We start from the raw sequence: 16,471 nt of genomic DNA on the forward strand, positions 1-16,471 counted from the left end.
GTGAGAGGTTGGGGCACCTTGTTGAAGGGTGGTGAAGAGGTTTAGTGTGTGGGTATTTAGAACTGTGGACCCTTGATATGCAAACTGTGCATAGCCGCAAAAGGTGAAGAAATGCAGTTACGGTTTCTCTAGGGCTTTCCTCCTCAAGTCGTATGAAATGGTTCCATGCCTGCATTGAGCAAGCTCGCAAAGGGAAATATACAACCACAGCATCTGCACCGTAATGAAATTAGCGCACAACTGATTTGACTGATTAGCATAGCCCAACTCCCACTTCAAGGGGCTTCAAGGGGCTGCAGCTGAGTACAAGTATCTTGTCAGTGCTGATCCCGATCACGAGGAAATCTGCCGTACAGCTAGTGTGGGCTGGGGTGCAGGTGGCAAGCGCTCTTACGTAATGAATACAGTTGAACCTCGATATAACGAACCTCGATTTAACGAAATTTGCGATATAATGAATTTTTTCAAGTTTCTTATCAAAATTTTGTTAAATACATGTATTTTTATTTCGATTTTACAAAGTAATTTTGTGCGGCGTTTCTGATTTAACGAAGTCACGGCAAGAAAGGAAGAATGAAATTCCGGTCAAGGCACGTTTTATTTTGCCTCTCAGAGCCTACATTGAAAACATTCAGTACCCGCATTAATTCTTAAAAGGCTAAAATGAAAGAAAAGCAGTGAAATCTGCAGTTGACAACAATTAAAAGCGATGAAAAAAGCTGCTCAAACCGCTAGCGGTCATGAACGGTTTAATAGTGCGGCCACCATTTTGACGTCTCCATCGTTGCCTACGCCAGCGCCCTCTATGCTTAGGCTGCGGAAGCCTACATCAAGCTTTTTTTCTACGTGTCCTTGCTCACAGTGCTGCTGCTCTAGGTAGTGCTCGTTGATAACCACATTAATATTTTGTTCGTGCATCATTAGGTGAGTCTTGTAAGCAGCATGAGCACTCTAAGGGAAAAAAAAGTGTTCCGAACGAGAGCCCGAGGAAGTGTCGGTGAAACCGACGGCCACCGAAGTGATGGATGCCATCAACGTTCTGCAGAGGCACGTAGGCGCTTGCGAATGTTTAAAGGGACAGACAACCGATTTTTGTCGCGTATATGTTCTCTAGCTCATATGAAAGCCAGCATTTTATATAGCCCGATAACCACAAGCAATTTCTAAACAAACTGGCGGAAATAATTTTAATTTGGCAGCAAACTTCCTGAAATCGGAAGGGTGGCGGTTCGTAGTGTCGAAACTTGACACTACAATATGTGTCCCTGTCACGTGACCTACAAACCTAGCAGCTACTGTAACTGCTGAAACGTTTATTCACGTATTGAAAACCTTTTAACACAAGTATTTGTACAAGGTTAAATTGCATATGTATTTCTAAACATTATTCTGAAATTTTTAAAGACACGCCGCCTGCCGTCGCTGGGTGCTTCTCAGCATGCCTCTAAGTGTGGCTAACTGAGCCTCCATGCCCGGAATCAACGGCAGCGTTCAGTAAACAGACCCGGCGAAGGAGCTTTGACGATTCTGCCTGAGTCAGGGGCGTTTGTTCTGCCAAAATATTTGATTTCAGTTTCCAAATACGCCAACGGCAGCTTAAAAAAAAAAAGAAACGTCGCGCCCGGGGAAAATCGAACTTCCCGCCTCCACAACGTGAAGCCAGATTCTACCTATCGTCTTATTTATTTATTTATGATACCTTACAAGCTCAATGAGAGCATTGAGTAAGGGGGGTACACACTTCAAAGAGTAATAGGGCGGTCATCAATAGCATAGAAAACACAGAAAGTAACACAACTTCGTACAATGCATGTCTAGTCACTGAAACTCAAACAAATGTAATAACGCGAAGGTTTGCCGATATGCAGTAAGCTTGGATAACAAGAAATTCAGGGTACAAGAAAAAAACACAGTAAAAACATTCGGAAGGCCAAGGTATGGAATTCAAGTAAGCACCAACGGCAGTGCGACTGAGCGACAAAGACTGGGAGAACAATAACTTAGATACACCAGAGGTATGCACAGTAAAAAAATAAAAAAAAACCGTAAGGCCCAGCTGTACAACATACACACGCATTTTCCAGACACGCATACTGCCAGCCGTACGAAGGCCTTTACCAACATAAATCGCAAGACATTGGTGAGTACAGCAAAAACTAAAGATAACCAAAGAGAAGTGTGATACTAGGCAAGTGACACAGCTGCAGCTGCAAACATCAGTGAAGTTGAAGCGATATTAGTGCGATGAAAAATGGTTACACACATGTTCGCGAAATGAATTTGGATCGGTGATAGAGGCGATGCAGTCGGGAAGATCGTTCCACAATGATATGGCCTTAGGAAGCGCTGATAAGTTGAATGCCTTCGTATTGCCGTAGATGCGAGTGAAGCTAAAGTGATTGTGCAGGCGTCTGGACATGCGCAATGGTGCTGTTAGGGGTAGCGTAGAACGTCTTGTGCTGTGAATATATTTATGTAGCAAACATAACAGTGCAACAGAGCGACGAACGTGCAATGGCGAAATAGAATGTTCTTGTTTTAATGTTGTTACGCTGCAATGAGTACTATAATTGCGAGATATAAACCGGGCTGCTCTGTTTTGTATGGACTCTATCATTGTGGTTAGGTAATCCTGGAAAGGGGACCAGACTGAAGATGCAAATTCCAGCTGGGGGCGTACATAAGTGAAATAGGCCAGTTTACGGATGCTTGTTGGAGAGTTTCGCAGATTACGACGGAGATAACCTAATGTTTTTGAGGCTTTCGCGCAAATAACACTAATGTGTGCCGACCATGAAAGATTGGGTGTTAGATTGACGCCTAAGTATTTGTATGAAGAGCATTGCACTATTGTATCATTTTTAATAGAGTAGGAATAATTGGAGTTATTGTGTTTACGACTGAAGGTCATAGCACGGCACTTGGAAGAGTTAAGAGACATCTGCCACACGTCACACCAGTCGCTAATTAGGTTAAAATCTGTTTGAAGGGTAAGGTGGTCGCCATCATTGTTAATAGCTCGATATATTATGCAATCATCAGCGAATAGTCTTATATTGGAAGATATATTATTTGGCAAATCATTTATGTAGATGAGAAATAATAGAGGTCCGAGAACGCTACCCTGTGGAACACCCGAGATCACATCAGAGGGAGTAGAGGCGTAGTTATTAACTGTAGTGAATTGTTTTCGAAAGGAAAGAAAATTGCGGATCCACGAAAGGGTTAAGGAATCGAGTCTAAGTGCAGATAATTTGGATATTAAGCGGCAATGGGCAACGCGGTCAAAGGCCTTTGAAAAATCGATGAATACGCAATCAGTTTGTTTATTTTCATTCATATTGAAATGGAGATCGGTTGTTAATTCAAACAATTGGGTGTCACACGAGAAGCCCTTCCGAAAACCATGCTGGTGAGGAAAAAAGAAATTATTTGACTCGAGGTGACGGCGAACAGATGGCGCATTCCCAACAGATGGCGCATTCGTGCAAAATGGACCGTTGCATTAAAAAAACACATAAAGGAACAGGAAAGCCTGCGATTCAAACTTTTTTAGCTGGGAACAAGTTTTTAAATATCGTTTTTTATTTCGCATACAGACAGAAGTATGTTGCCGAGCTGCTCTATGTCATGGTTGCCAGAATTAGTTTTGGGAGGGACACATAGGGCTCGTAGATCAAAAAATTCGATTTAAGAAGTTCTAGGGCATTATCAGCAAAACCGTTTCTCGTCAAGGTGCTTTAAGTGATGCCCTTTCATTTGGGATAGAGAATATATACTCGACAAAAATCGGTTGTCTGTCCCTTTAAGAGAAAGCCTTGTTAGTGCTGTCAGCATACGAGCGTCACGTAAAGCCCACCCTGGTCAAGAAATGCCAAGCACTGCTTACGGACTTCTTCACTACGGCTTGAACATCGAGTGCTGGTGGCAATAAATTGCTCTCTTTGAACGTGGTCATCTTCATTTCACCCGTGTTCATTAGACAGCTGCGATGCGGAGAAATCGGTTTCTTTAGGGCTCAGGGGGCATAAAACTAATTGCTTAATCGAATTTGGCCAGAAGATGTTTAATGTAAGCTTTCTGCTTTAGCGGGAGCACGTAAGCGCTGCACCACACAGCAAAGCGGTCTGCATACACTCCACTCAACTCACAATCATGGCTTTATCTCCAGTGTCGGGGTTGCATCACGCGCCCATACTGCAGAGCCTTTGTACGTGAAAAAAGTCCATCAAAAGTTTCATAGCACCCTTCCGCTGTTGGCCCGCCACACCCTTCAACGCCGCGCCTAAGCCTACCACTGAACGGACGAAAAGAGGCGTAACTTCGAACCAGCACCTTGCCGGGATGAAGTTCACGGGGCATAAACGCGGGTTCAATTGACTAAAAGCGGCGTTTAGTAGGGACCGAAATGAAAAAAAGAAAAAGTGGGAACTTAGTCTGCTATCATATTTAAGGAGGCGTTGCAGAAAAAGCACTGGCTTTACGACGACACAAACTATTGTCGGTTATCCGAATTCCATTGCCTAAGTGTTGAAACTCTTAATTCACACAATTTTCGCGGCCAGTTTGAGTACAAATTTTGTTTTAAGTGGAGAGGTAACTACATAGCAGTTGTTTCTGGGCGATGGGCAAGGTTTTGAAACCTCAATAACTGGTTAAATAAACTGTAAAATCGAAACCTCAATTTTACGAGATTCTCGATTTAACGAAATTTGCGCCCCCAAGTACGACTTCGTTATATCGAGGTTTAACTGTACTGGGCTGCCTGTGCCACTCAGGAGAGATGCTTACAACCAATGCTCACTCTCAGTGCTGACTGAGGGGTACCTTGGGAGGAGGCAGGTCAGGAAACGAGCATCATGCATTAGGGAGCACACTTGCTATGTCGAAGACTGAAAGAACAAAGGGTAGCAGCACAGCTATTGATGGATAGGATGAGATAGTGCCCTTTCCTCCACGGGGAAGTGCGATAACGGGCTGGCAGGAGAAGAGTCCTGCAGCGCTTCCCGTCCCTCCCCCCGGCGGCAGGTTCCAGGAGCCCGTGGCCGACCCCAGCCAGCTGCCGTGGGACTCCCAGCTGCTGCAGGGCATGGCCACCTGCCACTCCATCACCGTCATTGACCAGCAGCTCTCGGGTGACCCACTGGACCTCAAGATGTTCGAGGCCACCAACTGGGTGCGTTGCCCCCAACGCTGCACTGGCGTATCAAGGATTGTGGAGGGAGCCGGCAAGGGGGCTACTTGCCGCTGTAGGCCACTCTGTAGAGTGCACGACCGGCAGGACGTGACTGTGCTTGCTCGGCAGCCTTTGCCCAGTTGCTTCTTGTATCACGGGCACCACAGGGCAGTGGCTGGAGCAGTTCAATTCGCACTTCACATTGTGTCTTCTTGAACGCTGCGTTGTGGCGACTGCTTGGAATGTCTGCCACACGGGACGGGCAGCCTGGCGTAGTGGCATGGTACTGGCGTTTCTGTGTGGAACTGGTGAAATGGCAGCAAATTAACCTGATTCAATAAAATTGCTGCGTATGCAGAAAGCAGCCTTGGAGGAGCTTGTAAACATGGTGTTTGATGAATGGAACACATTTTGCTTGGTCCGTTGGGCACGGGTTAAATTCCACTGGGTATGTTGCTAAAGGGACTCTAAAGGCTTAATGAAATCTTAATGGAAAGGTCGTATGTTTGGAAACTTTCTCGGCTCTTGTTTGACCAGCAGCAATACATTATTTGCTGAGAAATAAGCAAACACGGCTGGCATTTCTCTCGCCCACTTCCCTCTCATTTTTTCGTGCATAGCCGTTGTGTCACGGTCTAGGAGCAAGCCACCGGTACGGCCTAGGCGCTCTCGCGCTGGCCACAGTAGCTTTTATGTCTGCAAGCCAAGGCCAGTGCCAACAATGCTTTTTTGACTGAGGAGGCTGCTTTTTAACTGCTATTGTTTCTCACCGACCAAACGAGAAATGGTTTTCACCGCTCCAGTGGCCGTTGTGCGCGCCTACACCGGACACCCAGACTTCACCCTGGCCGCGAAGGAAGCAGCGACAAGTGCCATTTCAGATATGCACTAGAGTGGCGGCCCGGCTAGGCGTTGCTCAAGCGGGAGCCTTCATCTCACCCAGTCTGGCGCTCATGTCTATCTGATATTCTCTTTTCTTACGCGACGCACCTGGCATGAAGTGCACACTCGCTTCCTTCCTGCAGCCATCTCGAGTTGTCTTCGTGGCCTAAGCTCTGCCCGGCCCAGACATAACAAGGGTACAGTGAACTGTTGTAGTTCACTGTAACAGAAGTAGAGCTGTGCGCGCACGATTTACAGATTATTTATCAACCGTGGCTCACAGCAAACGGACGAGCGCAAGTTCGGATCGGTCAGATAACGCCCTGCAGTAAGTACCCTAACCTTTCTCGGGCACATTTACTATTTGCTTCCATTTTGCTAGTCCCACACAGAAACGCCAGTACCATTCATCTACGCCAGGCTGCCCGTCCTGTGTTGCAGACATTCCAAGCAGTTGAAAGGTTCGAACTGGGCGAGGGCACGCCCTACCGATAGCAGCATGCGCGCGCGGAGAATGGATAAGGATCTCGGGTGGGACGCTTAACACCCGCTGGACATCTTGTTCCTCTTGCCACTTCCTGCCGGAGACGTTGCTTGCAGAAGCTCAGGCGTTCACCGGGGTAGGTTATTGACTTCGCTGATTGCGCACCAATGCTTTCCCGAAACGAAACTGAAAGCATGATGGCTGACAAGCATGAGGAAAGTAGCCTGTCTCGCAGTGTATAAAATTTGTTATCCAAATTTTTCAAAATTGTGTCAGCTCATGGAAAGCTTTGATTTACATTTATTTCACATGCTCAACCACTTTGGAACTGTTTTATTTTAGGAAAAACATTTATAGATGCTTCTCCAGTGAGCTTTCACCGTGCACACCGTGCACAAAAGCACCGTGCACTGTAGTACCCAAAAGCGTGTGGGGCGCCGGCACCTGCTTTCACGTTTCTGGCATTTTCGGCCCTATTAAACAACTGCGAGTGGCGAGAATGGTGAATTCGGGTTGATACAGGCCAACTGGTTTCCACCCTTTAGTGCCCCTTTGAGTCTCAGCAGTGGGGCCGATGCACGAGTGTTGCTGCCCTTCATGTAAACTGTAGCCTGTAGCACACTAGTCTGCAAGCGTGTGTGTGATGCAGAGGTGGTCTTCCCTGGGTATCGTCAAATGCTGCAGGTCTTGGAAGAGCCAGACATCGACGACAACTCAAAGTATGACGTCATTGCCCCTACAGTGGTGCGTCCGGGACCTGCCAGCACTTTCAAAATGCCATCCGTGCCTTCTTCGAACACCTCTGGAGATTTGCCGGAGGTTTGAACTTTGTCCCATTTTGAAGCATGTCTGTTCAGATCTGTGACTTGAGAGGGCGGCCTGGCAATGGAATACTGGCCCTGCATTATCTCAGCTGTCGCTTTTCTCGCAAAATGAATTCTTGACTACTTCACTAATACCAGAGTCCTTCAATGCTTTTCTCTTCACGGAACTCTGGCCGCAGTTTCATTCGGGGACAAAAGCTCCCACTAACATTGCCGCTATCAGCGCGGGGGCATTCCGTGCCCATGCCACCCACTCGTGCAGTGCTTGGCCGAAGCTACTGCGCCGGTTCGAGACAGTCATTTATCGCACATAAAACTGCGAATGTTCTGCTATCACTAACATATTTAGCCTGACTTACAATGTGGTTGCTGTATCTGCATGTGAAAAAGTTCTTTTCACTTACCTTTGCAAGATATTAAAGGGGTGGTGAAGATATTTTCAAACAACCTATGTTGTGTGGGTACTTATAACGGTGGGACCTTGGTAAACAAACAATGGATACCTGTTTTGTTGCCCTATATCGGCAAATAGAAAAAAAAAATGCAGTTACGGTTTCACTGAGGCTTTCCTCCTCAACTCGTGAAGTGACGTTTCAGTAAGTCAGTAAGAAGCCAATCATAGTTCTCCCTCGTCTGCACAATATGTCGGCATAGAGCGGGCTTGCAAAGGGTCAGATAAAGCTACATCGGCGCCATGATGAAACTCGCCCTGCAACCGAACGGGATATGTCTGATATCTGATACGACTGATCAACATGGTCGAACTTTCAGTCAACAATGCGGGCGAGTGGTGCAGGCAGAAGTAACCACGTTTAGTCTAAACTGGGTATTTGTAAACTGTTTACGCTGTTTCGCACGAGTCTGAGCTGTCGTTCAACTTGCCGGTATTCTTGAACAAACTTGACTACATCTGTCTTATGTAGCCTGTAATGTGAGTTGCGCAAACGTCAAACTTCTCACCTGACGAGATAAATGACTAAAAGCTTAAAACGAGAATTTACTAGCAAGAAACAGGGATACAGTGCCAAATCGCCGAGTCCCACCATGACGCAGTTTAATTGCTTTCCTGTTTACTCCAATAAACAATGTTGCTAATGTTGTTTCGTTGATTGTGTATTCTCTGCTTTGACTTATTGCAGAAGCGTTTAACAGTAAATTGGTGGTTAAAGCTCTGATGTGATTAGGATTTATGAAAACACACCAGAGTGCTGGGTTACAAATGCGCAGCAGCTTTTTATGCTGCAGTTTTCTGCCGTGTGTGCTTCTCATGTCGATAGCCCAGGCGAAAAAAACAATTGGAGGCCCAATTGGACTTGTCGAAAACACGATTGGGCCAAATGGAACCATTTGCATTTTCAAATGGTTCCATTTGAACCAATTGTGTTTTGGGCAGGTCCAAATGGTCCTCCAATTGTTTTTTTCGCCTGGGGCGTAGTGGGTAAAGTGTCTGACTTCAGGGCAGGCTGGCCGTAACATTGGGCTGGCCCGGCGGCCACAGGTTAAAACCGCACACGGGGCACTTTTCTTTTTTTCTTGAGCGGTTTTGTGCCATTGATACAAAAAAGGTAAGATTCCAAAAAGAATTCGGCAAAACAACGGGAAATTCAGCAAGGAAACTGGCTACAAACCATACAAACAGCCAGTAGGTCTGAGGTCTGCTACAATGGTTGCCAGACAACTGAAGCGGTCGTGACACCGGTCACGTCGATGGAAAACTGTTTATGGTAATGAATAAAGGATGCATTATTTTTAGAATATCGGGTTTTCAGCTGTACAGAACAATATACACAAAGAGCATTTAGCTGGTTTAATTCTCGATGCACTTACTGTGACGTCACTGCTAGTTGCGCTGCCGCCCGGCGATGCGCACACGCTCGCTTGCGAGGCGCCTTGAAACGAGAATTTCAGAAGCAATGAATTGTGAGAATATTCGGGATTTATGTTCTCAAAAGGTCATTTAAGCAGACAAAATTAAGCAAAAGCAAATGCATTTTCTCTTCTATAATGAAATTCATGCGGCATGTAACACTCAGCCATGTGTTAATTGAAAGAAAAATAATACCCCACTCCTTTTCTGGCAATGTATGATTGTTTTTAAGCAATGTAGGAACATTTATTTGGAAAAAAAAAGCTGTCAGAACGTCAAAATAGCTGCTTCAATACAAGGTCTAAATTAAAGCAACACATGTGGGATTTTTGCGGTGCAAATAAATGGTTTCTTAACGGGTTCACAACTGCAGCAGCAAATTTAGAGATAATTTTAGGCAGCAATTTTAGGCCTATAATTTTTGGAGGCCCTACTTGCCCCCTCAAAAAAGAAGAGATAGCCTTAAATCATTCACGGGCATTTCCCGTGCGAAACCTCTGTATGTTGTGAACGTATTCACAGGAAAGGAAAACAGAAGGCAGAGAGATTGCAGTCTTCCCTCGCTTCTTTTCTGCAGACTTGCTTGAGGCGATTCTGTTTGAGCTCGTGCATGGAGCAAGAAAATGTTCGCGCTCCATTATCTCGCAGTGGAACAGGGGCCTGCAGAGACGTACTGCCAAGTGTGAGGAGCAGGACGCACTGTGGGACTGTTTGGCTATAAGTCAGGCCGTGAAATCGAAAGTCGTCGTCTGTTGGTGCGCAGCTCTCAATGCTTCCCTGATCCACTCCGGAGCTCATGTATTTAAGGTCATTATACTTGCTTTGAAGTCAATGCTACTGGCACGTTCACAGTGTACAGAGCACACAACACCCAAACAAGCGATCCTGTGAGACGGAGCACCATACTTGCAAAACCACAGTGGTACGGCCTCTTTCTAATGCTGTGAACAGCTAATTTATTTGTGCTTTCTAGTGGAAACACGAACACACTGAAAAACTATGTGGAAACATGAAAAAAAAATGTGTGCAAGAAATGCTGCACCTGCATTCTTACTTGGCATGGTACTGAGAAGTCAATTTCACCTGCCCCCTTCCCCCTCCTCCTCTGTACGCGTGGCCAACAGTCCAGTCCTTGTGTCTCTTCCTAGCATGGTGCGGCAGAATTTATGTAAAGTTGAACTTCATTATAATCATAGGCGTGCGCACAGGGGGGGCAGGGGGGGCGGCCGCCCCCCCTAATCATCTGAAGGGGGGTGCCAAATTGGCCCATATTTTGCCAATGTAACACATTAAAGTAAAAATGTCTGCTCAGAAACATTATGTATGTGTTGCAATTCCATCGCATTGAAATAAAAACTTTATAACCATCCCTCTTTGCACTGCGTTCGGACCGCTAGGCCTTCAGTAGGAAGAGGTCGGGAGTTGCTGTAGAAGGGGGGGTAGGGGGAGGGCGCAGTGGTAAGACTTTGCCCCCCCCCCCCCCCCCCCTAATCGAGAACTCTGCGCACGCCTATAATTATAATGAACACTGATATCAATTATTACGAGCTGTCCCAATACCACTTTGTTATAACCAGGTTTGACTGTGTACTTTAATTAGCTTAAAACATAAAATTTCGTACACAACATTTCACGTGCTGCCGCCAAGCAGGAGCACACCCAAAAACCATGTGCGCTGGAGAGTGGTGGCCGACCAACTATTTTTCTTATTCCCCGATGGCGGCACTGGGCGTTGCGGCTGAGTGTCGCCGTCTGTTCTCTGCACGGCGCCTATTGTACATGCCCTCAGTGCCCAAGTTTTATTGTTAATATTTTCTTTTTAAGTGCGATGCACTTTATAAGCGACCCTGAATCCGCCGTCCGCATTGCTCCTCCTCCTCTCCCCTAGCAACGGCGCGAGGAGTGGAGAGGAGCGTCTGTAGCAACGGCGCAGCGACGTCACACCCCACGTGACCCGCGCGCGCTCCGCCTCCCGCGCCGTGGAAACGCGCGCCCGCGCCGGCTCCCGCACCGCTCCTCGCGCCGTGACGTCACACTCCCACATGACCGCGCGCTGGCGCCTTTGCGTCTGCTCCCCCTCTCCTCGCGCCGTGACGTCACATGCTCTGCAGCTGGCGCGCCTCTCCCCCCGTTAGGTTTGCACTCACCCTCGGTGCGCGCCTCTCCCCTCGCCTGACAGCTCCCCCTCGCCGGTACTGCGCCTCTCAAGGCGATGGCAGAATTACTACGCCGTGTACTCTCGGCGCAAGAAATGCATTCGCACTTCCTCACGATTCCCTTCGGGGAGGTGGGGGCAATTTTTGTTGGTGACTTTTAGGCACAGAGTAAGCAAGGAGACAGGGGAAAAGAAACTTTGCTTGCTCAGGTGCTTAGATAATGTTACAGAGACTTGGTGCAGGTTAGGCCAGTGGCATCTGCTGGGAAAGAAGAAACTGCAAACACCGCGATTGGCATTCTGCTGCATAGACGAAACATGTCGTGGCCACGGAGGGGGGAATGTGGCTACTGTCCATCAGGTGCCGCTGTCATCTTTCTCAACCGCAGCTGCAAAGCAGCCAAGTCTGCATTACTTTTCATCATGACATTATCTAGACGCTGGCCTGTACCCACCGCAGTGGGTTTTTTGCCTCCTTTTTACGTTCTTTCTCGGGGGTTTTAGGGGCTCTGTGCACACCAAAGCAAAGATATTTCTGTTTGAAAATGTTCGGTTCTTAGCACTGTACTTGATTCGCACTCCCAAATTTGATATTTGCACACTTTAGGGTTTTTTTTTAGTTTGGCCTGCTGGTGCCATTTTGTGTGAGGGGCCGTTGTCGTGCTGGCAGGTGGCGGCGTGCCCCCCGGAGGTGGGCATAGTGCGGGAGCTGCCCTTCTCGTCCGGCCTGCAGCGCATGAGTGTGGTGACCCGGGTGCTGGGCTCCACGCACTTCGACGTCTTCTGCAAGGGCGCCCCCGAGACCATCGCCTCCCTCTCCCGGCCCGACACAGGTGAGGAGAGCCTCCCGCCCCCATCGGCAATGGTCTTTGCCTTGGAGGGTGCTTTCAGAGCTCTCTCTCTCCGCTTTTTATTGCGCCATCTCTTGACGTGCTAGCCACTCGTGCATTTTCACACACACAGCCAACTCCAGTGGCTGACAAAAATCAAAAGTAAGGTTGGGCATCGGTTGCAGTACACAAATTCTGCCCCACAGTGCAGCTTCGCTGCACTGTGTTTTATGCCTTGATGCGTCTGTTGTCATGGCCAGCATTGCATTGGCTTGTGTGCTGTTTCTTGGCTGTGGTAAGAGGGCTGGGAGGGAGCTTGTTACAACGAGTGGCTCTAAGGAAGGAGCCTCCCGGCTGGACCTGTCCTCCGGCTGGCAGCCATTTGCGGTCTCAGTGGTGCGTGCGCCCTCCTCACCGCTCCGCTCTCCCTGCCCCTGGTGCGCCGCAGTGCCCGGGGACTTTGCGGAGACGCTGACGTGGTACACCCAGCAGGGCCACCGGGTGCTGGCCCTGGGCTACCGGCCGTTGGCCTCCAGCTTCGCCAAGGTGCACCGCCTTCCCCGCGAGGAGCTCGAGAGCCAGCTCAGCTTTGTCGGCCTGCTGGTCATGGAGAACCGGCTCAAGCCCGAGACCACCGCCGTCGTCCGCACCCTCCGGGCGGCCAACGTCCGCACCATCATGGTCACTGGTGGGGCCCCTCTCTCATGCCTCCGAATTGAACAGCGCCACTTGGAGGACGTGACTATTTTCAGATTACCTCAACGTTTGGAAATGCAACTGGGCAGATACATAAAATTGTGCCTCATTGTAAAAGACAAATTCTGCACTAAAAATGCACGTGAAACATACCCTTCACAAAAAGTTAAGACTGGTTAGGCATCAAATGTAACGCACCTGTAGTGCTTGCAATTTGGCGCTGCAAACGTGCGCAGGCTTCCTTTGGGAGCAGCAGTGGGCTTAAAGGGACCATGAAACATGCTTTGAGCATTGCTAATAAACCTGCGTGACATTTAGATTACATTGCCGGGAATACCTAAACCAAATATTACACGTGCACGTGAAGTGGTGAGCACGCAAATCATCGGCGCTCTGCACCAACCTCTTCTATGCCTGAAGCTGTATGAACAGTTCTGGTGTTTCTTTTGTGTTTTGAGTGCACGCGGAGTTTGAGTGACGAACTCAATACTCCCCTTTCAACGAGACCAAAAACACCCTACCAGCCTGAGCGCTCACTTGCGAGCAGGCAGCCATGCCTGCTTTTTTGTTGCACCAGACCGGAAGTAGACCCCTCCATGTTGCAGAGAAAAGGGGAAAAGTTTTGAATATCGAAGGCCACTGAAGAGAACGCCATGAGCCGCCCTTCTCTCCGGTAGAGAGCACGCACCTTTCGTTGAGTAGTTTGCGGTCGAGTTGAGAGGGAACGAGTATGCGACAGTTTTCATTGCCCGTAGCTTCAGTTTTTTTGGTTTGATTTCGGATTTTCATAATTCTTGTGAAACGAGATTGCTGGGACAACAAATTTCACCCCAAAATACATTCCGAGTAGCCGATGGTGAGTGCTGCAGGGTCTCTTCAAACCGCAATGCACCAGTCTCATGTGGCTGGAAGGCACAAGGAAGTTGCTTTTAGCGCAGCTCTTATCTCCTCTGCATTCTGCCAACTCAGCTTTCGTGCTTCTCTTTTGCATTTGCATAATGTGATCACATCTCAGCAGACCCAGTCACCACTCTCTAGATAAGAAAGCCTAGCTGTGTGCTGTCATAGTTCCTAGTTTTCTGGTAGAATGATGCGCAAAGCTCATTATTTTTGAGCCTACAGCTTCTCTTAGGTGGTGGTTGGTGGGCCTCCCCAGAGGAGAGTTCCCTCCCTTTTCCCCTCCAGCCACGTACCCTTCCCTGATCAGTGCAGGTGCATTGCAGCGAAGCAGATGGTGTGTTTCGGTGGTGGTCGTAACAGCTGTGATTTAGACGACGAGTTTAGGGGGTATCCACCAGGTGGAGCGGGTTTTCAAAGAAAAATTTGTATACGCGTGTGCGAGTAATGATTTTTGCTTCTGAAGTGAAAACAAACCAAACAAGGATTTTTTTCAAATAGCTTTAAGTCGAAGCGAATATTTTAAAATTGAAGTGAAGAGAGAGGTATTCCCTGCATTGTAATTTGCTTAAACAAGGTTTAACTGAATGCCATTCAGTGTCTATTTTTTTTAAACAAGCACTTTTAAAATATCACAGCAAAGAAAAGGAAAAATATTTTAAAAATGCGGCATAGAGCAGCCCAGGGCGTCAACATGATGTTCACGAAAAATGGTGGCCATTGTAAGAGAAGTTACTCTTTCATGAATTTTTTCACAGACGTAAGTTTGCTCTAAACCCTGGAGGTAAAAGGGCCGCTAGAAAAAGAACAACACATGTTTGGACAAAACCACTTTCCGGGAGCATTGTGGGCCTTGCGAGGATGACCCACAATTTTTACTGAGCTAATCCGTGATGGTCGATTTTATGCCTGGGACATATGGCATGGAATGACCGATAAGCCACAAAAAGTAAACTGAACTTGGTTATTTTTAGGGGTGTGCGAATATCAATTTTTTAATTTCGAAGCGAATTTGAATAATAAAAACAAAGTTCGAATCGAATCGAATATTTGTCGAATACGAATACTTATTGTTTTTTGTAAAATAAAAGTTTTCACCATCTAGAGACACAAAAACTGCAACTTTTTTGCACAAGAAATCACACAAAGTAAAATTAGGAATTACACAATACCATTTCACTCAACAGGTTAAGGTCTGCACTCACTTAAATGTTAACATGAAGAAAGGTTAACTGCTCGACATGTTCGCGGGGAGCAGTGACAACCTCCTGCTTGTCACGACTTTACCAGATACCGAAAACAGCCGCTCACTTGAGACACTAGTAGCTGGCATGCCCGAGCCCGTGCACATTGCCGCGCGCTGATACAGTAAAATCTTGATGATACTAATCTCGCGGGACTGCGAAAAATATGCGTATCATCCGAAATTCGTATGAACCAACACAGACCAAAAAGTTTAGCACTGAAAAAAGTTTTCTTTTATGTCTTTTCTTACTTTCGCGTGAAGAAATTCGTGATTTTTTTCTGCTTTTTTTAACCCCCGTGTCGCAAAGCAGTCCTTTCTGGAGCTTCGTAAAGCTTCACGCTCATCTCCTCACTCGCTGTGCCCAAGCTCGCTACACGCCGCAACAGCCAAGCGTGAACCAACGGCGTGAACAGCATGGTGCGTTTTTGCACGCGATTCGCTCGCCTCGGCTCTGCGAGCGCTGTATTTTCACGCCCGCATCGACGATTTCGCGCCCGCGGTAGCGCCTACCTCGGCCAGAAAATGTCGCACAACGCGCGCGGCAGAATGGAGGAGCCTGACTAGTTGCGATGAGATCGAGACAGCCGGCTTGGCTCCGCAGGAGATGGTTAGGCTTAGCACCCCGGCAAATATTTTATGGGCGCTTTCACTAGCGGCGCGGATGATGTTTTGTAGTACCGCTTTCGCATGCATTATCAGCTCCTTTACCGCACAAGCAACTTCGTGTCTCCCTTGAGCCGCATTTTAAAGAGCGGTTAGAAGCGGTCGCTCGAGCGCCCGCGCCACTTCGCGGCTGGAGCCGACGCCATGTTGACGCCGCCGGCCGCGCCGCGTGCAGCGTGGGGGTGGTTTCGCGGCAGTGTCAGCGCGCCTTGGGCGTGCGCAGAGTGTTTTCGCGAGCAGGAAACAACAGCCCAGCCGTTTCTGGAGAAAGAGTGACAAACAGGGGAGCGAGAGCCGTCACTTGCTTGTTCGGCAGTCGGGTGCCTCGCCGGCTCGTTCGTATCTTCCGCCGGGCCGCGCAGGTCCGTTCGTAACAGACAAAATTTTTCCCATTGCAAACAATGCAATTTCGTCGGAACTTTTCGGAAATTCGTATCATCCCGAAATTCGCACCCCCGGAATCGTATCATCGATAGTCCACTGTAACTACGAATAAACACCGATACAGTCTGCGAAAGCACGTACCGTTCGTTGTGTATATGCTTCGCGACTTTGCTGCTGAGACACGCTCTGAATTTTTTTTTTTTTTTTTAGTTTTGGGTGGTTCGAATATTTCGAACAATAAAAGTGTCGTTCGAATCGAATCGAATACCGAAAAATTCGAATCGAATATTCGAAGTTTCGAATATTCGCACACCCCTAGTTATTTTTTCTTAATAAGGTTCTGTTTTGTCATTTTTGCCCCGGGTTT

The 16,471-nt window shown here is 47.7% G+C and overlaps 1 protein-coding gene across 3 annotated transcripts in view; it reads left to right on the top strand.

Annotated features, from left to right (window-relative positions):
• Positions 1–16,471, top strand: part of LOC144144318 (polyamine-transporting ATPase 13A3-like) — a 147,272-nt gene that overhangs the window by 100,514 nt on the left and 30,287 nt on the right. For all 3 annotated transcript variants that reach the window (XM_077675702.1, XM_077675703.1, XM_077675704.1), the window contains 4 exons: positions 5,029–5,176; positions 7,227–7,361; positions 12,059–12,221; positions 12,667–12,906. In XM_077675702.1, coding sequence (XP_077531828.1) covers positions 5,029–5,176; positions 7,227–7,361; positions 12,059–12,221; positions 12,667–12,906 — 686 coding nt within the window. The remainder of the gene's footprint in view (positions 1–5,028; positions 5,177–7,226; positions 7,362–12,058; positions 12,222–12,666; positions 12,907–16,471) is intronic.

This window comes from Haemaphysalis longicornis, unplaced genomic scaffold (assembly GCF_048455015.1).
Source record: "Haemaphysalis longicornis isolate Haplotype H1 unplaced genomic scaffold, Haemaphysalis longicornis Haplotype H1 scaffold_7, whole genome shotgun sequence".
NCBI lineage: Eukaryota > Metazoa > Arthropoda > Arachnida > Ixodida > Ixodidae > Haemaphysalis > Haemaphysalis longicornis.